The following is a 22296-nucleotide window of genomic DNA, read 5'->3' on the forward strand; positions in this document are numbered from 1 at the left end:
AGATAAAGAGCACTTTTGAAAAGTACAAAGAGCTGTACTCACGACAGTGAGATTATTATTGTTACCTCGATGTGGAGATAAGGGATGGGAGGAGGTGCACTGACAGTTGCCAAGAAACCTGGGAGCTGTCAGCAAGTGGCTTCCGGCCTGGCCCATCCCACTCGGGAGCTGGGCCACCGGGGCCCTCCCCCACTCCCCTGCTATGCCCTTTCCCTGGGGGAGATGGGTGCTCCGGGAGGGTGGGGAGCTGGGGCCAGCTGGCTGGCGGCCACGTACCTCCAGGGCCTGAAGGTGACCCTGGAATGTGCCTGGTCCAGACGCCAGCTTGGCTCAGACTTTCTGTGTGACCTTGGGCAAGTCACCTCCTCTCTGACTGACACCTTTTCCTGTGTACAAGTGTCCTGTACCTGGAGGCAGGTGTCCAGGCCAGACAGAGCAGGATTGGAGCGCTGGGCCTAGGGAAGATGCTTGGTGGTGGCTGCTGGAGCCGGGGGAGGGCTGCCATGGGGCGGCCACTGGGGGTCAAGGTTAGGCAACCGGACTGACTGGGTTGAGAGCAGCTGTGATGTGTGTAGTAGAAGAACCTTGGGCTGGAGTTTATCCTCTGCTCTGCCCTTTCCCTGGTGGGACCGTGGACTTCTCACTTAACCTCGCGCTGATCCTTAGTTTTCTTATCTGGAGAAAAGGTGAATAATATCCAACCTCATGAAGTTGCCATGGTGCCCAGATGAGACAATAGACTGTAGAGTGATATGTAGATAGGACTTTGGTCACAGCAGGGTGAAGGGAAAAGAGGGGAGAGCTCCCCATGTCCCAGCACGCTCCCAGCACCCCTCTAGCTGCTGTGTGTGCAGAGAATCCGAAGCATTTTAAGCTGAGTCAGGCCATAGGGTCAGGAAGGTTTTCAGAGAAGTGGGGAGGGACAGACCCCGTGGGAAGAGAATGGTGAAGACCAGGAGGAGACCAGGGTGGGACAGAGACTGTCGGGCAGGCGGGGGGGGGGGGGGGGGGGGGGGGGGGCGGGAGGGGAGGCAGTGGAGAAGTTCAAGTTTACAAGAGGGAGGGAACCAGCCAAGTTGGTGGGGGTCTGGAGAGGCCAGAGGCAGGAGGGGAATGGGGGAGCCAGAAAGAAGGGGGTGAGATGGGTACGAGATGCGGGAGGCTGAGAAGGGGAGGGAAGGCAACAGGACTTGGGGGGGGGCAGGAGACAGGCTGAGTTTACTCATCCCTGCCAAAGTATTTATTGAGCAACTAGTATCTAATCAGAGTCAGGAGACTGTGGCATTAGGGCACCTAGACCCAGATGGTTGAGGGTTCCGGTCCTGTGTTTCACTTGCTGTCAGTGTGACCTTGGACAAGTTGCTTAACCTGTCTGAGTCTTAGTGTCCTCCTTTGAGAGACTGAATCCAAGCAAAGCAGTTAGAGCAGAGGCTGCCCAGGGCACATCCGGTATCAGAGGTGGCTGTCCTTGCTATTACTGTTATCATTGCCTCTCAGATGGGACCTGCTGGGTCCGCCCATGTTATGAAGTTCAGATCTTGGGCTCTGGAGTGACAAACCTGGATTCCAGTGCCTGCTCTGCCTCCTTCACTGTGTGACCTTGGGCAAGTTAACATATCTTGCTCAGCTTCAGTCGCCCCATGTGTAAAGCAGGCAGTTTTGGGGCACCCCCTGGGTTGCTGTGATGATTAAGTGAAATCAAACAAGGCAGGCTGGCTGTGGCTTTTGTGATTGCCATCCTTCTGTTCCCTAGGGCTGGGATGGATGGGGGCAGGCAGGGCCAGAGCCTCCAATTCCTGCTCTGTCCCCTGCCCTTTAGGGCCTCAAAATGACCTTGTAGGTGGAGGAGTCGCCTGGCAGGGGGAGGGGGCTGGGTACTGCCTGGGAGGGGCCTACTCTAGCCAGCCAGGGACTAGAGAGTTGAGGGCCTTGGGGCAGGGTCCCTGATAGAAGTCAGACCCCTATTTCCCCCTTGTCTTGAGAGGCCTCCCTAGTCCTGTGCCAGCATGAACAGTCCTGTGTGTGGGATGGGTACCCGGACATGCAGAAGCTCAGACCCAGAGGTTCTGGAAAGGGAGTGTGTTAGGGAGCTATTGCCAGACTGACCTGCAGCAGCCACTGTCCGAGCCTGGGGGCTGAGGGGGCAGATAGAAGACCACCACCCGAATAGCTCCACCGGGCAGCCAGGGCCACACCCAAGACCACTGTCCCCGTGGCCCCACCACTAAGGGGACCCAGCTTCACCTGGGCTGCAACGCCAGCACTTCCTGCCCCTGGGCAGCCTCTGCTCTCCACCCCGCTGGCACTAGCCTTGCTCATTCCAGGGCTGGGGGGGGGGGGGCGGCACTTTAAATTCAGGCTTTGGCACTGACCTGGTGGGGGAAGTGGCTTCACCTCTCTGAGCTTCAGTGTCTCCATCTATAAAAATGGGGATATTATTTTTATAAATAACTCTCATCTCCCAGCACTGAAGTGAGGGTGTAAAAATGCTTGACACAGTTCCAGGCACGTGACCCAGGTCTCAACAAAAAGTCCTCAGGGCAACCTCAGTGGAATTTGCCTGGACCACGTCTGTGGGCCTCTCTCTACTCCCCCGGCTCCCATCTCTCCCCAGGTCAGCACACCTTGCAACCTGCAGGGACCTAAGTTTGGCTATTCCGTTGCTCACAAACCTCCAGTGCCTCTCTGCTGCCAACCTTCATTCATTCCTTGATCCATTCAATCATTTCTCCGTTCAACAAATACTTGAGACCCTAACTTGGGGAGCCAGAGTTGACCAGGAATGAAGGAATACCAAAGAATTCACTGAGCAAATACCTATGGGCTGCCCAGGCTCTGTGAGTTTTTTTGGAAGCAGAGGCTGGGAGGGGTGTGTCCCCAGCTCAGGGTCACACAACAGGTAAGTGTCCCGGAATATCTTCCTCGCACTGCCACACTGATGCCACGGCTTGAAATGCCACTGCCACCATGTCTATTTTTCTAGGTCAAGCACTGCTTTAGTGTAGGCCCCACTTTAAAGATGCCAGGAGCCCGGAGAGGCAGAGAGGTATCAGGTGCCTGCGGCAGGGCTGTGGAGGGCTCCTCTGGGCCGTTTCTCCTACTGGAGAGGCTGGGCTGAGGGGAGTCAGCATGGGGGCTCGGAGGGTCCTGGGGGCAAGGGGTCTCCTTTCTGGGCCAGGTTCCCCAAGGCTCTTCTCCTTTCAGGGTGTGGCAGGCCCGTCTCCGCCTGACTCAAGCCCGCCGCTGTGGGCCTGAATGACTCACCCTCTCAGGACCAGCCTCAGTGGATGGGACTGGGGCGGGGGTGCAGCCACGTCAGGGTGGCCCTAGGCAGCAGGCGGAAGCCAGGCCTGCTCGCCCGGCCCCAGGCTCCTGGGTTCCAGGAGCCACTGGGCACTTCCTCTCCCTGACCCCCGAGGTGGCCTCCCCAGCAGGCTTTCTGGGGTGACGGGAGCTGACTTCACCCTCACCAGACCTGCTTCCTTTCCTCAGGGAGGGGTGTGGGTGTGGGCAAAGAGTCAGGCTTCATGAAGATGCTGGTTCTGCCCCTGACCAGTTGTGTGACCTCTGCATGCCTCTGAGTCCTCATCTGTTAAGTGAGAATACCAGTGTGGTGAGGAGTCTGTGCCCTCAGGCCTGGAAAGAGGGGCTGGCACAGGGCCCAGCACACAGTAGGCCCAGTGGGTGTCTGCTGTTGTTATTGTCATTAAGAACAGCAATAGGCCAAGTGTTCTCTCAGCTGTCTCCCTGAAGGCTCAGGGAGGGTTTTTAAAGGTTCAGCACCCTGTTTAGTACAGAAGTCAGAGGACTCAGCCCTCTAGATAGCAACTCTCGCTGCCCCCTGCCTCAGTCTACCCATCTTGAGAATGGGCTGTGGACATCCTCTTGGCTGGAGTACGTATTGGGGGATGCCCAGTGGAGAATTTGGGGAGAGACCCTGTCCACATCTCTGATCTCTGGGAAAGGAGAGCCTGCTTGGCAACCTTGCTCCCAAAGCCCCTCCTCTCCTACCATGAAATCTCTCCCCCAACTCTGAGAGCCTCTCTTTCTCCCCAAGCTCACTGACCTCCCAGCTTGGGGCTCTCCCTGACCACAGACTCTTTCTCTCTTCCAGGAGGAGTGATGGGCAGAACCAGCGCTTCCCTCAGGCATTAGACCTGCCACGAGTGGACTTGGTTCCCTCCCATCCTACTTCACGCTACCCCAAGGTCAGTGCCCCCTCCCCATTGCCCCTGGTCTGGAGACCCCTGGGACTGAGAGATCATTAAGAAGGACCACTGGACAGTGGTAAAACATTCATGCAGATGATGCTTAGGGCTTAGCTCCCAATGGGACACCACTGGGTAGGTTGGTCTGGGGTCTGTAGCACTGTTGGTGAGGGGATAGAATGGCTGCGAATAAATTGGCCAAACAGTTATTCTACATCACCCTCATCATCAACATCACCATCAGCTTCCTCATCTGTAAACCAGGTGTAATGAGAGCACCTAGCACAGAGCTATCATGAGGTTTAAATGAAAAAAAATGCCAGTAAAACATTCCTTGCATGATATCTGGCACAAGGTAAGAGCCCTATAAATAAGATCATTAGAATCAAACATTTGCCTGGCATTTGATTTGGGTCAGACTCCGTGCTGGGCGCTGAGGGGCCAGGAATCAGTCTGGTACAGACCCTGCCCTCCAGGAGCCAGAGTCCAGGTGAAAGATAAATAACCGAACAACTTAGCAGAATACCAGTGACAACCACCAGCATTTATTGAGACTTATTATGTGCCAGGTGGGCACCTAATGCTTTATAGGCATTATTTCATTCCATCCTCAAACTATAAGTATTATGCGATAGCTACCGTCATTAGTCCCATTTTGCAGATGAAAAAAATCAAGGCTCAGAGAAGTTAAGCTACTTGCTTAAAGACACACAGGTTAGGATATGATGGGGCTGGGACTGGAACTCGGGCTGTGTGACCAGAGTGCCTGGCCTTGTGGCCTCCCTGATACAGAAGGTAATAAGCCCTCACTTTTGCAGTACACTTTTTGGTTTCTAACAGACAGACATCATGCCTCTTGGTCATTTCATCAAACCTTGGGGTAGGCATTCTCCAGATGAGGATCCAGATGCTCAGAGAAGCTTCCCCAAGGCCACACAGCTAGGAATTAGGAGATGCAGGGCTGGCCAAGCTCCTTTTCCATCACTCTGGCCTGAAGCAAGAGCCATGTATCTCTCCTCAGCTGGGAAGGCAGATGGCCAGGGACCATAATCCTTGTGGGGGACCACCATCTCTAAGGGGGTCCCATGTGGATGTCCTTGGGCAGCATCAGCAGGTTCCTGAGACCCTCTCCCGTGCTCTGTGCCTGGAGAAAAGCCCAAGACAGGGCCATGTGGATCATGGGGCTTGGCAGGAAGGGAGCAACTCGAGGGCACCTAGGTTCATGAGGCCCCCAGCCCATCTCCCCCGAGGCATACAGGAGGAATTCTTGGTTCTCATCAAGGGCTGTGTGCCCTTGGACCATCGCTTCCCCTCCCTGGTCATAAGTCTTCCTATCAGGAAAATGAGGGTTGGAACAACCCATTGTCCTGAGTCCTGCCTGCTTAGACAGCCTGGGGCTACCTTTCATGGGTTAGCTCTGAGCCACCTCCCCTCAGGCTTCCTGGCCTCCACCCAGTCGGCCAGAAGCCTCCATTTGTGCCAACACAGCTCAGACGGCGGGCTCCAAACCACTCCATCCTGACAGCCCACCCCCACTCCAGCAGAAGCAAGACCCTGTCTGTAGATCATCCTCCTTTGACAGCGAAGGAAACCAGACTACAGACAGATTGAGTGATCCCCCTGGATGCCCAGCAAACCAGTGGTGGGGCTGAGGACACGCCCCTCCTCCAGCACCCCTAAGTCTGTGCACATTGATCATGTTGACGCAGCCAATCTGGGAGGCAGGTCACCTCCCTGTGCCAGTGGGCAAGTCCCTGCTCCTCTCTGGGCCTCAGTTTCCTCATCTGTAAAACAGAGGTGACAGTTCCTCCTCTACCCACCTTGCCAGCTTCTAGCTGGGTAATGACTATGAAACTAACTTTGGAAAGTAGAAATCAGGAAGCTGAACTGTATGGGCAATGTTACATTCCCAGGACAGGATGGAACATCCAGAAGGGACAGTCCCCTCTCATTGGAAAACCACATTTGTACAGACACTGAGGTATTGAGGGCCCCCTTGTAGGCATTTCTATACTCAGGGATTCAGAAATCTGCACACGTGTACATGCACAGTCTACCCACACCTGTGTCCATGGACACACTCACATGTCTGCAAATGTATTCAGAGACTTGCAATATGTACACATGTATGTATATACAGACACACGTGCACAAACATGAATACAGATACACAGGATGCCCGTGCACACACACATCTGGTCCCAGAGTCACACACATACAGCTGCATGCACATGTGTGTACACTCGCTATTCTGCCTGTCACACAGACGTCTCCAGTGATGCGAGCAGTTCTCACCTCCTCCCAGTGTGGGAATGGATGTTTCTCTGGCTGCATTTTGATGGGTGCCCGGAAGCGCTCAGGCCTGGAAGTGCCTGCATAAATCAATATTTGCTGCTGTTAATTATTAAAAACAAAGCTACACCGTGTCTGGAACACACATCTCCAGGGTTCCCACCGGCTCCCGGGGCTCCAGCCTGACCCAGGGCTAGGTCTGGAGGAAAAGGCCCAGTGCCTTCCTTTCAGGAGCCCTTGGCCCTGGAGATGGAGGGTGGTGGGCAGCTGCTGGCAGCTACTCGGGGAAGCTGAAGAGAGATTGTGCGCTGAGCTGGTGGGCAGCCCTGCCCCTGCAGGGTCCAGAGCAGCTGGTGTTGACTTGGCCACACACAGCTCAGGAAGCAATTGCTGCTTTCCCAGTTATCTGTCTGGGGAGGGGGTGCCGAGGTCCCTGCCCCTACTGTACAGTGGCTGACGCAATGCAGGGTCAGCTGGAAGGGCCTGCAGAGGTGGGAAAACCGAGGGCCTTATATTTTACAGATGGGGAAAGAAGCCTACAGAGATGGCAGGGCCTCACTCAAGTCCACTCGGCAAGTTGTAGCAAGGCCAGCGCTAGAAGCCTCAGGTCCTGAAGTCCTTGGCAGCGTCTGTTCCCTCCCTCCCCCAGGGTCGGGGCAGTTAGGGTCCGGGGTCGGCATCGGACCTGGGGAAGGAAGGAGACAGGCCAGCCACCAGCAGGCATGGGGGGTGGGGGGATGAGGGAGGGGCCTTTCCCTGGATTCCCAGTTTCTGCCCTTCCTAGCTGTGCGAACCTGAGCATGACACTTCACCTCTTCAACCAGTTTTCTACTGCGTAATATGGGGCTGACTCTCGTACTCCCTCCTGCATTGCGGGGAGAGGTCATCCTTGCCAAGCGTGCAACATTCAGTAGCTGCTCCAGGAGAGCCCCGTCTGCGGGGTAACCCTCTCCTCTTCCTGCTCAGCTTCGCAGCCTGTCCCGAGAACCTGGTTCTTGAGGCCCTGGGGCGGGGTAGCCAGAGTCTGGGAAGATAGAGAAGGGGGGTAGGGGCGCGCTGAGTGCAGCCCTGGGGCTCCCGGGGGCCTCGAGCGCGGAAGCCTCACGGCGGGAGCGCGCAGGCGCAGAGTCCGGGGGCCGCGGGCCGGGCCGCGCGGGGGCGGGGCCTCCGCGGTCCCCGCCCCCGGGCTCCGAGGCCACGCCCCCGCGCCGCCCGTACCTGGCGCCCCGCCCCCTCCGGGACGGGACCCGGCGAGCCCAGCGCAGGCAGCGCGCCGCCGGGAGCCCGGGGCCGGGAGCGCGGAGCTCGGCGCTGCGGGGCCCGGGCTGGGGCGCGCGCGCGGGCGGGGGCCGGCCGGGCCGGCAGGAGCGCAGCCGGGGCGGGGGCCGGGCCGGGCCAGGCTCGGGATGGCGCAGCCGCGGCCCCCGGCGCCCCCCGGCCGTCCGCGGAGGGGCTCGCTGCCCGCCGGGGCCAGCTGGCAGGTGAGGACCCGGGCGGGGGCGGCCTGGCCGCGGGCGTCGCGGAGCCCGCTCAGCCCGACTTCCTCGGGGCCGGGCGGGCTCTGCCCCAGCCAGGGCGGCGTGCGAGGCTCCGCCATGGAGGGCGTGTGAGCTTCTGGGCTGACACCGGCCCGGCCCGGCGGCCCCGGGGCGCAGCCCTGCCCTGGGGGCCCTGGCCTCGGGCTCTTCCTAGAGCCGGCCGGCTCCCAGTGGAGTGGCGGGGTGACACCGCGCCTCTGTCGGCCTCGGGACCCTTCCTTCCCCGTCCCCCGCCCCCTCGGGAGCTGTCTGAATGTCGCCCTGTAACTCTGCGTGGTGCTCCGGGCCACTTAGCTCAGGTCCTCCGTGTGTCCGGGGCGTCTGTGAGGCTGCAACTGCGGGCATCACTTGTTGCCGTGTGTGCTCTCTGGGTGACAGTACCATGTGTCAGTGCTGATGTGGCTCTGACTCCCGGGGCATTGTTCCTGGCCATTGTTCCCTCAGGTCACCCTGAGTCGGGTGCTCTGGGGGCCACTGATGCGCCCACATCGCTGCTGGGACTGTGCTGGGCCGAGGCCTTGTGCTGCCCAGGCAGAGAGCCCCATGTTGCTGTTGTACAGGATATGGAGTTAACAGGTGTATTTGTCTACCTGGACTGCAGGTGTGTCAGTGTTTTCTGCTGTAGCTGCTGCCTGGGGGATTGTCTCTCAGAGGGTTGGGTGTGGCTTAGGTGTCCATGGGTCAGTGTCTCCCGTGAACTCTCGTAGTGCATTTGCAGGGTGGGTTTTGCCTCTGTGGGCAGGCCTCCGAGTGTGCACATGGGGTGTTTGTGGTTTGTGGTCTTCAAGCTGTGTGTGTGCACATGTGATGTACCCATCATGTGTAAGGGGGTGTGTGTGAGGGTCGGACCTCTACCCTTCATCCTTGATTAACCACTTCCACAGTTGCGGCGTACTTGTCCCCCCTCAAAAACTCTCTTAATGTTGTGGTCAGGTCTGTCATGTCTGTTGACAGAGGTGAGCAACTCTGTTAGAGAAGGGTGAGCTTGTACAGGGGAGTGGGGTTTTGCAGTTAAGTTTCCGGAAACAGAGCTGCCAACATGTGAGTGCGTGTTATTGTGTCTCGGCACACAGATGTGAACGTGACTTTGTAGAGTTTGTGTAGCTTTATGTTCAATGTGCGCATCTGCACAGGAACATGGACCTGTGTGTGATGTGAGTGGGTGTGCTGTTGTGTAATTTAGGACAATGACATGTGTATTTGTGTGTTAGCGTATAGCTCTGCGGCTCAGAATTGGTGTGCACAGACCCCCCCCCCCCGGGTTTGTGGGGGGGGGCGGTTTATGTGTGTTTGCTTTCTTTGGTACAGTGAGAGTGTGTTTAAATATTGGTGTACAAGGCTGTGTGTGTTCAAGCAAGAGAGAGAGAAAGAGTATGTGTTTTCTGGTGCACAATCCCAGAGCACATGTGTGTGAGCTCAGGCGGTGCCCCCACCGGGCGGCAGGAGCCAAATGAGTTGAGGCCTTGGAAGTGCTGGGGGAGGGGCATAATTGTGGAGACCCTGGGGGCTTCCCAGGCCCAGCCCCCAGCCCCTCCAACCGGCAAGGATGCCGCCTTCCAGGAAGGCTCGTAGGGAGTTGGCGCTAGAGAGGCCGGAGCTGCCAAGCACAGCTGGCAGATGCCCCGATTAACCCTGTGTGTGCCCTGGCTAGCCTTGGGAGAGGCTGCCTGGAGCGGGAGGGGTAAGGGGATGCATGTGGACTCACGCACTGCTGTTGAGCCAATGGGACATCCCACGCTCTCTCCCCCAACAGCCCCCAGCCCATACTGCTTGCAGGGGAGGGTGCTCTTCCAGGAGAGGTGGATAGAACCACAGACCCTCCTGAGGATCCCAGCCGTTCATCTCTGGGGCAGGAACCAGGGATACTTGGCCGATTCTAGCACTGCCAAACTTGCAGTGAGGTGGGGGAGATGAGTCTCTCCCTGAGGGTCACATCTGTCTATGTGTGAGAAAGCAGCCTCTGGGAAGGGGGCTGAGTGGGGTGGGCTGCCTGGGGAGGGCCCTGGACTGGCTTCACGAAGCAGTTGGTCAAGCCCTGCTGGTCCTCTGCCCAGATCTCCCTTCTACAGTGCCCTCTCCACTCCCTCTTGCTGCTCAGACAGGCCCATAGTGACTGGTGAGCGTTGGGGGGGCCCAGGAGGGCAAAGGAGGGTGGAGGCTCTGCGGGGGCATAGCAGGGTCAGCTGGGCCAACCCTGAGGACTGACCTGCCATCCTTCATCTCTGTTGCAGAACACAGATCTGTTTGAGATGATTGAGAAGATGCAGGTGAGGTTGGCTCTGTTGCTCATTCTGGGGAGCCACAGAGGGGGCTGGGCTGGGGTGGGGGCCCTTGCTATATCTCTAGCCCTACCCCTCACTGAGGACGGGCCAGGAGCCCTCAGCTGACTATTCTGGGAGGAGGTGGTGGCAGTGCATTGTCCTGAATTCTCGGTCTGGGGGTCAGAGTAGAGGATGGAGACTGGGAGTGCTAATTCCCTGTCCGACCCTGGGCCCAGACCCCACTTATGTCTCCCCTGCTCCCATCCCTGTGTAGGTCCCTGGCAGGGCTGGGATCAGTGCCTTATCCAACTCTCCCATCCCCCCCACCCCACACATCCACACATACACACACATTTCCCATCCCCCAAGAGGCATCACAGGCTCTATAGCGTCCCCATGTAGAATGGGAGGAGGTACAGATGCCAGGGCACAGGGCAACCTGAGGCTGTGCTTCAGGCTGGGGATGTGCCCCGTCCCCTCTGCCTGAGCCCTGCCCACCTCCCTTCCACTCCCAGCCCTGGTCTTCCAGGCCTCTGTCTGGTGCATGGGTAGGTGTGGGAGGTGCGCAGAGGGTGGGGCAGCTTGAACAAACCTCAGGAGCTTTCCCTGATGTCGATGTTGGTGTGCCCTCCAAAGCCTCTCTTTATCTGTGTGTCTCCACCTCTCCCCTCCTTCTCTCTCTTTCCCTCTGTCCCCCCGCTTCTCTCTCTCAAATACACACATCTGTGTAGATGCAATGGCCTCCCCCCACACTTACACACTAACGCGTGCAGGCCACCCCTGCCCCCGGTCCCAGCGGCACACGTTCCCGCACAGAGCCCCCAGCCCACCCCACAGAGGCCTGAGCAACTGACCCACCCAGCACCCTGGCCTGGGAGTACCCCCAAGTGGCCGGGCTTTCCCCTCCTCGTGAGTGTGAAGCTCCTGTAGGGTGGCAGCGCTGGCAGCAGGTATGGGAGGGGCACAATGGACATGTCACCTTCTCTTTGCAGGGAAGCAGGATGGATGAACAACGATGCTCCTTCCCACCACCCCTCAAGGTAGGTTGGAACCACGGCCCGGCTCACCTTTCTGTGGCTGCTTACCTGAGCAGCCTCTCCAAAGGGATTGGGACCTGTAAGAGGTGGGGGGACTCTCTCCCCAGGTGTGAAAACTCAAACCCAGGACCCAGGGATCTTCTGCCTGGGAAGGCTGATGGGGCTCCCCGGGGAGGAGAGGGAGAGATAGGGGGTGGCTGGGTTGCCCCCTACCCTGCTGTGAGGAGTTTGACGGCACGCAGGGATGGAAGGAGATGGGAGGAGGCTCTTGTTTAGACTCAGGATTTTCTTGGGGTGAGTGTTGCACTTCTTCTCCCAATAGGCGTATGGTTCTGTGGTTGATTTGGGATCTCAACAATCCCAGAAGGCTGATGGCTGGGCCTGGCGGGGGAGGGGGAGGTGAGCCCAGGGCTTCAAGGGGAAGGTTGGAGGGGGCGTTCTTGTGCATATGCCAATACTCTGTCCAGAGCATAGGTTCTCAGGGTGTGGTCCTCAGACCTGGAGCGTCAGCATTGTTAGAGTTTGTTAGAATGTAAATTCTTAAAAAAAAAAAAAAAAGGTTGTATATTTTGGGGCTACAGCCAGACCCTGAGAAACTGGGGGTAGGGCACAGCAATATGTGTTTTTAGAGCCCCCCAGGCCATTCTGATGCTGCTGAGAACCACTGGTCCCAGGGTTTCTTCTGGGGAGGCCATGAGCCTCCTTTTCCCCAGGCAGAAAGAGACCCAGAAGAGGCTGCCAGCACTCAGTGAGCTAAGTTTGCCTCAGCCCCTGCCTCGTGGGGTCACCCCGAGGCAAGCCCTGGGGAGATGGCACAGCCCTACTCACACTCCCAGCCCAGGTGGCTGGCTGAACGATGGAGCCTTCTGGGGAGGCTGGAAGTAGTAAAGGGTGAAGACCCCACCCCAGCTGGGTCTCTGCCCTGTTTGTGTTTTGTAGACGGAGGAGGACTACATTCCCTACCCGAGCGTCCATGAGGTAACTGGCTGGACCCCCTGAGCCCACCCCCACCCTGACCCCCAGCAGCACTCACAAAGCGAGTCTGGACTCTCAGGTTCCCTCCCTGCCAGGAGCCTGACCGCAGGCCTTGCTGTGGGCGCAGGAGCCTCAGCTTACTGGCCCACGTCTTCAGAGCCCATGTGAACTCTTAGGCCTCTAATCCAAACGTTCCAGCTTTTTGGTCAAGGTCATGCTCCCAACTCTACCTTCCCCCAAGTCCTCATCCTTAGAGACAGGAACACGGGTTTCCATGCAGTCTGGGTCTGTGCCTGCAGTAGGAGGAAGAGGGCCAGAGCAAGTCTGCTGGAAGGGGGTGGATGCAAGCCCGGGGCCCCCATAGACTCTGGCTCGTTCCCTAGCACTCCTGAGCCATAGCAGAAGTGACCCGGTCTGAGTTGGGGGGTGTCCCGGGGCCCTGGTAGGGTGCAGCATGGGTGGCTTTCAGCTGAGTCCTCTTTCAGGTCCTAGGGCGAGAAGGACCTTTCCCCCTCATCCTGCTGCCCCAGTTCGGGGGCTACTGGATTGAAGGCACCAACCACGAAATCACCAGCATCCCGGAGACAGAGCCGCTGCAATCACCCACGACCAAGGTGAAGCTTGAGTGCAACCCCACAGCCCGCATCTACCGGAAGCACTTTCTTGGCAAGGTGGGTGGCCCACTGGTGATGGGGGCTGGGCCTGGGAGGCAGCCAAACCCATGGGCTGGGGCTGGGTGATAGTCTCGGGTCTCAGAACATTTGTGGTGGGTTCACACATTCATTCAACAAACGTTCATTGCAAAAGGCAGTGTTATGACATAGTGGTTAACAGCAGAGGCTCTACCACTGGCTCTGTCACTTGCTACATGACACATTGGGCAAGTCACTCACGCTCCCTGCACCTCTGTCTCCTCATCCATAAAAACCGAGATGGTGATGACACCCATCTCCCAGGGTTGCTGCAAAACTTTAACGAGAATGATGCTTATAAGGGGTTTAGAATGGTGTCTGGCCTAAAGCAAGTGCTCGGTCAAGGTTGGCAGATAATGAGCACCAGCCATGGGCCCAGCCCTGTTCTAGGCACCAAGTATGCAGCAGCCAACAGAACAGACCAGGCCCTGCCCTCGGGTAGCTTGAGGTTGGGGCTGGGAGAAGAGTGCAGTGGTCCGATGCAAAACCCTGCCCGGTGACAGCTTGTCACTGTCACCCCGTAGTGTCCCTGGCAAGAGTTAGCAGGTGAGACTGGGGGGGTGGGGGGAGGTCACATGCTGCAGGCCCCACGCCAGGTGCTCTATCTCTGCCAGTTTACAGCCCAGGTGATGGGGAAGGGTGTGGCTCTGGAGTCTCACGGCCTGGGTGTGCATCTGGGCTCTTCCATTTCTTGATGGTGTGACCTTGGGAAGTTATTTAACCTTCCTGGGCCTGTTTCTTCATCTGTAAAAAGGATCAGAAAAGCACATAGAGAATCATGCCAGGCACAGAGTAAGTCCTTAATCAGTGTCAGCTGTTACTACATCTGTCTAGCTACTCTGTGAGATCAGGGTCATCCTGGTTTCTACAGAAGAGGAAACTGAGGCTTATAGAGGTCAAATGTCTTGGTCACGGTCACACAGTTACCGAGCTGGGAATTGGACTAGCCCTGGCTGACATTCCATTAAGACACGCCGGGAGGGTTCATGCTCCTAGCTCAAAGGACTTGAGGACCTCAGTGCAGTCCTTGTTGCCAAGTGCCTGCTACTTCCTATCTGCAGATGGTGCCAAGCATTTGAGGATTTCGGTCACTGTGCCCAGGGGGGACTCAGGGGAACCCTCAGCTCCAGGTCCACTCAGACCACCCCCGAGCTGTGGATTTGCCCCTGCCTCTTTTCTCCTCCTCTGAGCACAGGTGTTCACCATTTGACAGGACTTAACTTCCAGGATGACTCCTGGGGCGGGTGTGGCCGGGAGCCAGGCCCACTCCCAGGGCCAGAAGAGGGAGCCAGGGCCAGGCAGGGGTGGAATAAGTTATCGCTCCTGGCCTGCCATTGACTTCAGGACTTCCCCATTCGGAGGTGCCAGCCCTGGGCTCCTCTCTGGGGGGGACCATTCCTGCCACAGCTTCCCCTTGGGCCCTCTGTAGTATTTGTTCCCAGCTCTGGGGCTCCTCCAGGTGAGGCAGGAGGGTGGGAACCTGCCCGGCCAGCCGCCCAGTGTGTTTGTGAGATGTTTCACTTCCTGTTTCTCATGGGTCCTGGCTTCAGGGGCCACAGAGCCACAAGCTGAGCAACCAGTCAGAAGATTTTTATTGAGCACCTACTGTATGCCCAGCTCTAAGGGCAGGGGCTGGGAGACAAGTATGCAGGTACAAATGTGGTCCTGACTTTGGTGAGGACCCAGATGGCCAAAGTAACTACAAACATTCATTGACCACCTACTCTACACTAGGCTGTTTATCTCTTTCAGTCCCTGCCACCGTCCTACAAGGTAGTTGGCTTCCGATTTTACAGAGTGGGACACTGAGGCACAGAGTGGTGAGGTGACCTTCTTAGGCTACCCAGCTGGCAGGTGGCAGAGTGGGGATTTGAATGCAGGCCTATCTGATGCAGAGTCTGCCGTTAGCCACGACACCTGCTGCTTGATGAAGGACCCCATCCGGGAGGGAGTTGGCTTTCTGGTCTAGTTTCCGGAAGCCCCGAGCTCAGCTCTACCCTCTCTCCTGGCCCCCACCTCCCACCACAGGAGCATTTCAATTACTACTCACTGGACACTGCCCTGGGCCACCTTGTCTTCTCACTCAAGTATGATGTCATTGGGGACCAGGAGCATCTACGTCTGTTGCTCAGGTAAGGGTGGGGTGAGGGGACCTGCAACAGCAGGGAAGGCTGAGGTCTTACAGTCTGAAAGCCCATCTCATTATACCCACTGTCCTGATTATAGCCCAGCGAGGGTAGGGATTTGCCTCAGGTTGCTCAGCAAGTTAGTCCCCAGGCCAGGCCTGGGCCCGTCATCACCTCTGGTCCTCCCCAGGGTGTGTCCCCTCCAGTCTTACCTGGTGTGGAGGGGCTCCCACCTCTCTTTCCCACTGCCTAGCCCCTCAGCGTGGGCTTTCTCCTCCCAGGACCAAGTGCCGGACACACCATGATGTCATCCCCATCTCCTGCCTCACTGAGTTTCCCAATGTGGTCCAGATGGCAAAGGTGAGACCTGTTTGGGCACCCCAGGTAGGCGCACAGTTGGCTGCAGCTTTGCCCATGTGCACCGTCATCTTTAGCCCCCAGGTCCTTGCCCTGCGTGCGCAGCCCTGCCTCCGAGGTCCCACGTCATTGGCGTGCTGCTGTGTGTTCTGGGCTCCTGTCCCCGGCCCATGTGCTTTGGGGTCACTTTAGAGCATCTTTGGATATAGGAGACCCCAGTGCTCTGCACCCCATCCTGAGCAATGATGAGCCCCCACCCAGTCCTGCTGCAAACTTGGCTGTTCCCTCTCCTTTCTGCTCCCGTGCTCCCCAGATGGTGGCTGGGGAGGCCCAGATGCCCTGAGGCCCTCCCCTCAGCCCCTCCCTTCTCCCTGCAGCTGGTGTGTGAAGATGTGAATGTGGATCGATTTTACCCTGTGCTCTACCCCAAGGTATGGCTGCATCTGGGTCTCGCTCACCGGGCTGGGTGGCTGAGCATTTATGGGCCACTTGTTGTGTACAGGGTACCCCCCTGCCAAGTTCTCTCATTTCATCCACACAACAACCGTACAAAGTTGGCAGTTTGCAGAAGAAGAAGCAGAGGCCCACAGTGGCTCTGTGCCTTATCTGGCAATGCACAGCAGATGGAGGCCTGCCTTAATCTTAGCGTCATCCACCTTGGAGGCAAGCCTTACTTCCCGGAACTCTCAATGCCATTTGGGGACCCTCCCTAGGGCAGTCGGAGCTCCTGAGCCAGGGGATGCCACTGGCCTTGCCATCTGACCTAAGGGGATGCAGAGAGAGGGAGTAATACAGGGGCCTCCATTAATGCTGCCCCCCACACAGCAGCTGTGCCCCCCCCAGCTCTGGCTTGGCTTCGAGGCACTGTGGCCATGTGGGGAAAAGACAGGGGCTTGTCTTCAGTGAGATAGGGGTGCTTCTAGGAAAAGGCCCTGAAAGACCTGTCAGCCCTGTGGCTCTGACTACATTCCAGGACAAGGTGAGGCCCCCATGGGGTGGTGTAGTCCAGGAAAGGTCCCCCAAAGGAAGGGGCCTCAGAAATCAGATGTTACCGCTCAGGTACGAAAGAGGAAACAAGCCCCAAGGTAAGAGGATCGTCTCAAGGGTCTATAGCAAGTTGGTGGGACTTGACTTATTCTAGAATGATGCTGTGGGCTTGCAGAGGGGCCGAGGAACAAGTTGGGTATCACAGAATGGAGTCGGGCAGGAACCTGTGGGCAAGACTCTGGAGCAGTGAGCTTAAGCTTCGGTTGTGAGTTCGAGGCCCAGCTCTGCCACTTGCAAGCAGTTGACCTTAGGCAAGTCACACGTTACTTAAGCTCTCTTAAGTAACCAAGGTTTCTTCATTTGTAAAATGGGGACAGCCGCAGTGTCTCCCTCACGGGCTTGTCGTGGAGGTTAAACCAGACGGCACAGGTACAGTACCCGGCATGGCGCTGCGCACAGAGTCAGAGCAATAAATGGCAGCTTGTAAAGGCGGCCTGTTTCATCCGTGCACCTCTCCCCCCAGGCTTCTCGCCTCATCGTCACCTTTGATGAGCATGTTATCAGCAATAACTTCAAGTTTGGAGTCATTTATCAGAAGCTTGGGCAGGTGCGCTCACCTCCTCCTTCCTGCTCCCCTACCTGCCTGGCTGTGGGTCTGGGGCCTCAGACCTTTGCCAGCGAGGGCACCTGCCCAGGGACTGTGCTTCCCAGGAGCTCAGGCGCCCTGGAGGTCCTCCTCCCAGCCTTCTCTGGGTGTGAGTGGGGGCGTGCAGGGGCAGTGGCTGCACCAATTTGGTGACCTCTGCCCTCCGTGTGTCCCCAGACCTCTGAGGAAGAACTCTTCAGCACCAATGAAGAAAGCCCCGCCTTCGTGGAGTTTCTTGAATTTCTGGGCCAGAAGGTCAAGCTGCAGGACTTCAAAGGGTGAGCATTAGGTGGGAAGAGCATCACTTAATTGGACCCATGCCCTCCAGCAGGGAGGGAGCCCCCTGTCCTGGCCCTGTGGAGGCCTGGCTGGGGCTGGAGACTGAGCCGTGGCCTGGGGGGCCTGGGGCAGGTTCCGAGGAGGCCTGGACGTGACCCACGGGCAGACGGGGACCGAGTCTGTGTACTGCAACTTCCGCAACAAGGAGATCATGTTTCACGTGTCCACCAAGCTGCCCTACACAGAAGGGGACGCCCAGCAGGTAGCCTGGGCACCCACCCACCTGCTCCCTACCTGTCCTCCTGTCCCCCTACCTGCCTCTCTGTTCAGTGTTCACCACACCAGGTTCAGGGGGTGCTGGGATACAGGCATGCGGATGATCCATTCCTCCCACTCGTGGGCTCTAGTGGAGGCAGGATGACACTACAGGGTGCTGTAGTGTCTGGAAAGTGTTTCCACATCCATGAAATGGGCACGATAATGGCACCTACGTCATAGGTGAGCGCACATGAGGGAATGCATAGAGTGGCTAGAACAGTGTCTGGTACGTAACAAGAGCTAGATAAATGTGAGTTAGTGTTTTTAAGGGGAGGGAGGGACACTGTGGGGTCACATGGGGGCACTTAAACTTGGCAGAGGTAGGAATCAAGAAAAGCTTTCAAGATAAAATGATTTGTAGGCCACAAAGGAGCTGGGGGGGGGGGCGGGGAATGTTCTAGGTGGAGAAAATGGCTTCCACCTTCTGCAAAGGCCTGGCGGCGAGGACGTACAGGGCATATTCTGGGAGCTGAACTCAGAAATTTGTCACCTGTCCTAAGCTTCCTGCAGGGCTGCCCCCTGACCCCATGCCCCCACCCCAGAGGAATCCAAGAATAATAAGAGAAAAATGGAAACTTTTGGGTTTAGTGTCTTTTAAGTTTCTTGTGAGAAGATCCTGTGTTCACCTGCACAACGTGACTGTATACCGAGTGGAACTTGTCTGTTCACGAGGGGCCACGTTTAGGGTACTGAGACTAGGAGGTAGAGCCTGGGGACCAGGAGCCTGGGTTCAAGTCCTCTGCTCACAGCGGGGTCTTGCAAGTCACTTCTCTCTTGGCCTCTGTTTCATCTGTCCCAGGATTCCAAGAAAACTAAAATATGTTGCAGAGTAGTTTCTCATGACATTTTTTTGGGGGAAAGCAGATCCTTAGACGCACCTCCCACAGTCCTGCGGGCACCCTCCCTTGCACCCGGTGAGCCCCCCTCTAGCCAGGTGGTGAAGGCTTGTGGCCCTGTGCTCAGTTACAGCGAAAGCGGCATATCGGGAACGACATTGTCGCTGTAGTCTTCCAGGACGAGAACACACCCTTTGTGCCTGACATGATTGCATCCAACTTCCTGCATGCCTATGTGGTGGTACAGGCCGAGGGCGGGGGGCCTGACGGCCCGCTCTACAAGGTGGGTGATCGCGGAGCCTCCCGGGGGTATCAGCCCAGCCCCAGCCCCGCCCTGAGTCACTAGGAGACCTCTCTGAGCCTCGGTTTCCCTACCTGTAAATAAGGGGACTGTCCAGAGGGCTCTGAGCCCCCCTGTTGCTCTGTTGATGGAGGATTCCTATCTTGCCTTCTCTGCCCCCCCCCCCCCCCCCCCCCGCCTCCCCGCCCCCGCCAGATTATCCACCTCAGAGGAGCTGGTTCCCTCCTCTACCCTTCAGCCTTCTGGGCTTTCACTATCCTCCATGACCCCTGAGATCCTCCACCTCCTCTCAGGACTGAGGATAGGGGGGCTGAAATCCTGGGGTTCACGTCGGCAGTGACTGACCCTTCCCCAGCAAGGGGCAGGACACAGATGAATTCAGGGTCTGTGTTCTGGGTGGCGACTCCACAAAAACTCCTGCTTTCCCTTCCAGGTCTCTGTGACTGCTAGAGACGACGTGCCCTTCTTCGGGCCCCCCCTGCCAGACCCCGCGGTGTTCAGGAAGGTGAGGGGTAGCCCCCAGCCCCGGTCATGGACAGAGCAGAATGAAATGGGTGGGGACTGGGAGGGGCGCACAGTCTGCCCTAAGAGGTCCTGAAGCCCTGCGGGTGCCTGGGCTGCTGGGCTCCCCTGACCCTGCAACTGGAGCCTGGCTTTTAGTTCAAATTGATAAAAACTGTGATCTTTATTTGTAGAGTCATGGAGCAAACTTGCACCATTGTTTTAGATTTCTCAGAGCAGACTCTGGCCTTTCCTAACTTCGATTATCTTTTTTTGGCAATTAGTCTTCTTTCTTCTAAAATGTGTGGGAAGGGAGCACCCGTCTCTCTCGCCTCTCTAGAAGCCACGCTTTGAGCCCTGGCTTCAGACCCCTCCTCCCCCAGACTGAGGCAGTAGGAGACCCCAGGCAGCCCCTCCATCTGTGAGGTTTGCTGTCCCAAGGGGCGGGCACAGGGGATGGTCACAGGTACCTAGGCTGGGGAGCTGAGGCCAAGGAGATGCCCCTCTGGGGGTGAAGAGGCCGACAGGGGCCCCGCAGGCAGGTCAGGTCGCAGCTCGGGAACTCTGGCCCCTGCGTCACTGGGGCTCAGCGCCTTGCCTCTGTGCTCATCTGCACGCCTTTCTCCTGTCCACACCGTCCACACCGTGGGCTCCCAGGGGCCTGAGTTCCAGGAATTTTTGCTGACGAAGCTGATCAATGCTGAGTATGCCTGCTACAAGGCAGAGAAGTTTGCCAAACTGGAGGTGAGGCTGGGCTGCAGGGCCCAACCCCTCCCCCAACCTGGGGGGAATGTTCTGCCCGGACTTGGGCCTCAGGGAGGGCCGTCCGGGGTGGGGGCGGATGTGCCGCGCAGGCTAGCGTCGGGGGAGGGGAAGCAGGGCTTTCCTAGGCATCTGTGAGTAAGGTCCCAGGAGGCGCCTGCGGGGCGCGGGCAGGTGGGCGGGCAGGTGGGCGGGCAGGTGGGCAGGCTGGCCCCCGGGGCCCGGCGCGGGAGGGGGGAACGGGAGGTGGGGGCGGGAGGAGCCCGGGGGCTGCTGGAGCTGCAGCGGGGCCCCACCTCCCTGCTCACCCCGAGGAGGTGGCGGATCGCCGCGCCCCTCCTGACGGCCTCCGCCTGGCGGCCTCCACCTGGCGGCCTCCACCTGACGGCCTCCGCCTGGCCCGCAGGAGCGGACCCGGGCCGCCCTCCTGGAGACGCTCTACGAGGAGCTGCACATCCACAGCCAGTCCATGATGGGCCTGGGCGGTGACGAGGACAAGATGGAGAACGGCGGCGGCGGCGGCGGCTTCTTCGAGTCCTTTAAGGTGAAGCCAGGGTCTACCTGCGGCCGCGGCCGATACCTGTCTAGGGTGGAGTCGGGGCGGGGTCACGGGCCGGGCGCCGGGGTGCGGCCGGGGGCGGGCTCGCGTGGGGGCGGGGGCGGGGTTAGGGGGTGGGGCGGGGTTAGGGGGTAGGTGTGGGGTTGGGGGGTAGGTGTGGGGTTGGGGGGTAGGTGTGGGGGTGCGGCCGGGGGCGGGCTCGCGTGGGGGCGGGGGCGGGGTTAGGGGGTGGGGCGGGGTTAGGGGCTAGGTGTGGGGTTAGGGGGTAGGTGTGGGGGTGCGGCCGGGGGAGGGCTCGCGTGGGGGCGGGGGCGGGGTTACGGGGTAGGCGTGGGGGAGCGACCAGAGGCAGACTCGCGTGGGGGGTGGGGTCGGGGCGGGCTCGCGTGGGGGTGGGGGCGGGGTTAGGGGGTGGGGCGGGGTTAGGGGCTAGGTGTGGGGGTGCGGCCGAGGGCAGGCTCGCGTGGGGGTGGGGGCGGGGGCGGGGTTACGGGGTAGGCGTGGGGGTGCGGCCGGGGGCGGGCTCGCGTGGGGGTGGGTCGGGGGCGGGGTTATGGGGTAGGCGTGGGGGTGGGGCGGGGGCGGGGTTACGGGGTAGGCGTGAGGGTGCGGCCGAGGGCGGGCTCGCGTGGGGGTGGGGGCGGGGGCGGGGTTACGGGGTAGGCGTGGGGGTGCGGCCGGGGGCGGGCTCGCGTGGGGGTGGGTCGGGGGCGGGGTTATGGGGTAGGCGGGGGGGTGGGGCGGGGGCGGGGTTACGGGGTAGGCGTGGGGGTGTGGCCTGAGGCCGGCTCGCGTGCGGGGGGAGTCGAGCGGGGCGGAGCTCGCGTGGGGTCTGGGTGCGGGGTTAGTAGACTCCAGGCTGCGATGAGCCAGGAGCCAGGAGCCAGGCGCCCGCGGTAGAGTCTGGACACAGGCGAGCCTCAGGGAGGATCTGACTTGGGAGGAGTTAACGGCCGGAGGCGGGGCCTACCTAGGCTTGGGGGTGGAGTCCACCTGGGAGGTCCGCGAAGGTTGGAGCCTTCTGGGCGGCGACCCGGTGCCTCTGGGGTGGCTACCAGGTCAGGAGGCAGGGAAGAGAAGAGGAGGTGTCTGTCCTCAGAGGGAAAGAAACAGAAGTCTAAGGTGCGGTATGTGGCCAGAGTGGCCACAGGAGAGGGACCTGGCCTCTAGGACTTCCGTGGCCGTGATCTGGCTGATCTGGTTTAGCTTAGAGTTAGGAGAACTGACACCCTGGGTTCAAATCCCAGTTCTGCCACTTAACCAGCTTGAGCACTCTGAGCCTCAGTTTCTTTACTGGATAGAGGCAGTTTACCTCTTATGACTATTGAGAATTATTTGTAAAGGAGTTAGATGACTGCAATGTAAGTTCAAAAGTAAAACACGAAACCCTGTTCATCTACCTCAGTCTCTGCTGTCCAAAGAGGCAGAGGAGGGGGGAGCTCCTCTTTCCCCCACTGGTCCTGGACTCCCCCAGGTTGCAGGTCCCCAGGCCATGGCTCCCTTGCCACCTTCTCCCCCCTGCACAGGGGGGAACTGCCCATCCTCCAGGTGCCTAGCCAGGGTGTCAGGCCTCACCCTCACCCCAGGGCCGGCAGCAAAGCTGGAGATGTGGGTTTGCAGT

General features: G+C 58.8%; 1 protein-coding gene and 1 long non-coding RNA gene across 17 annotated transcripts in view; one reads left to right on the forward strand and one right to left on the reverse strand.

Moving 5' to 3' along the window:
• The window catches only part of RAP1GAP (RAP1 GTPase activating protein), a 64200-nt gene that overhangs the window by 31967 nt on the left and 9937 nt on the right, over positions 1-22296 (forward strand). For 13 of the 15 annotated variants that reach the window (XR_012031777.1, XR_012031778.1, XR_012031769.1 and 10 more), the window contains 15 exons: positions 4115-4208; positions 10270-10305; positions 11292-11339; positions 12276-12314; positions 12797-12982; positions 15032-15135; positions 15411-15489; positions 15864-15917; positions 16997-17080; positions 17297-17397; positions 17531-17660; positions 18680-18835; positions 19287-19358; positions 20012-20098; positions 20523-20660. Coding sequence is in view for 5 of the 15 variants with exons in the window: in XM_072827944.1 (XP_072684045.1) it covers positions 4115-4208; positions 10270-10305; positions 11292-11339; positions 12276-12314; positions 12797-12982; positions 15032-15135; positions 15411-15489; positions 15864-15917; positions 16997-17080; positions 17297-17397; positions 17531-17660; positions 18680-18835; positions 19287-19358; positions 20012-20098; positions 20523-20660 (1408 nt within the window). In the remaining 10 variants the exon portion in view is untranslated. Of the gene's footprint in view, positions 1-4114; positions 4209-7085; positions 7108-7901; positions 7982-10269; positions 10306-11291; positions 11340-12275; positions 12315-12796; positions 12983-15031; positions 15136-15410; positions 15490-15863; positions 15918-16996; positions 17081-17296; positions 17398-17530; positions 17661-18679; positions 18836-19286; positions 19359-20011; positions 20099-20522; positions 20661-22296 lie in introns of those variants that run through there. The other 2 variants (XR_012031775.1, XR_012031772.1) reach the window with 2 other exon arrangements.
• Positions 1189-7599, reverse strand: LOC140634258 (uncharacterized). 2 transcript variants are annotated; one of them, XR_012031779.1, is made up of 4 exons: positions 7295-7599; positions 6504-6580; positions 2373-2418; positions 1189-1599 (listed from the first exon to the last, which is right to left on the reverse strand). It is a non-coding gene; the product is annotated as an uncharacterized lncRNA (long non-coding RNA). The 2 variants fall into 2 exon arrangements; XR_012031780.1 differs by lacking the exons at positions 1189-1599; positions 2373-2418 and adding an exon at positions 4751-5352.

The sequence above is a fragment of the Canis lupus genome, chromosome 5, assembly GCF_048164855.1.
Source record: "Canis lupus baileyi chromosome 5, mCanLup2.hap1, whole genome shotgun sequence".
Lineage (NCBI taxonomy): Eukaryota > Metazoa > Chordata > Mammalia > Carnivora > Canidae > Canis > Canis lupus.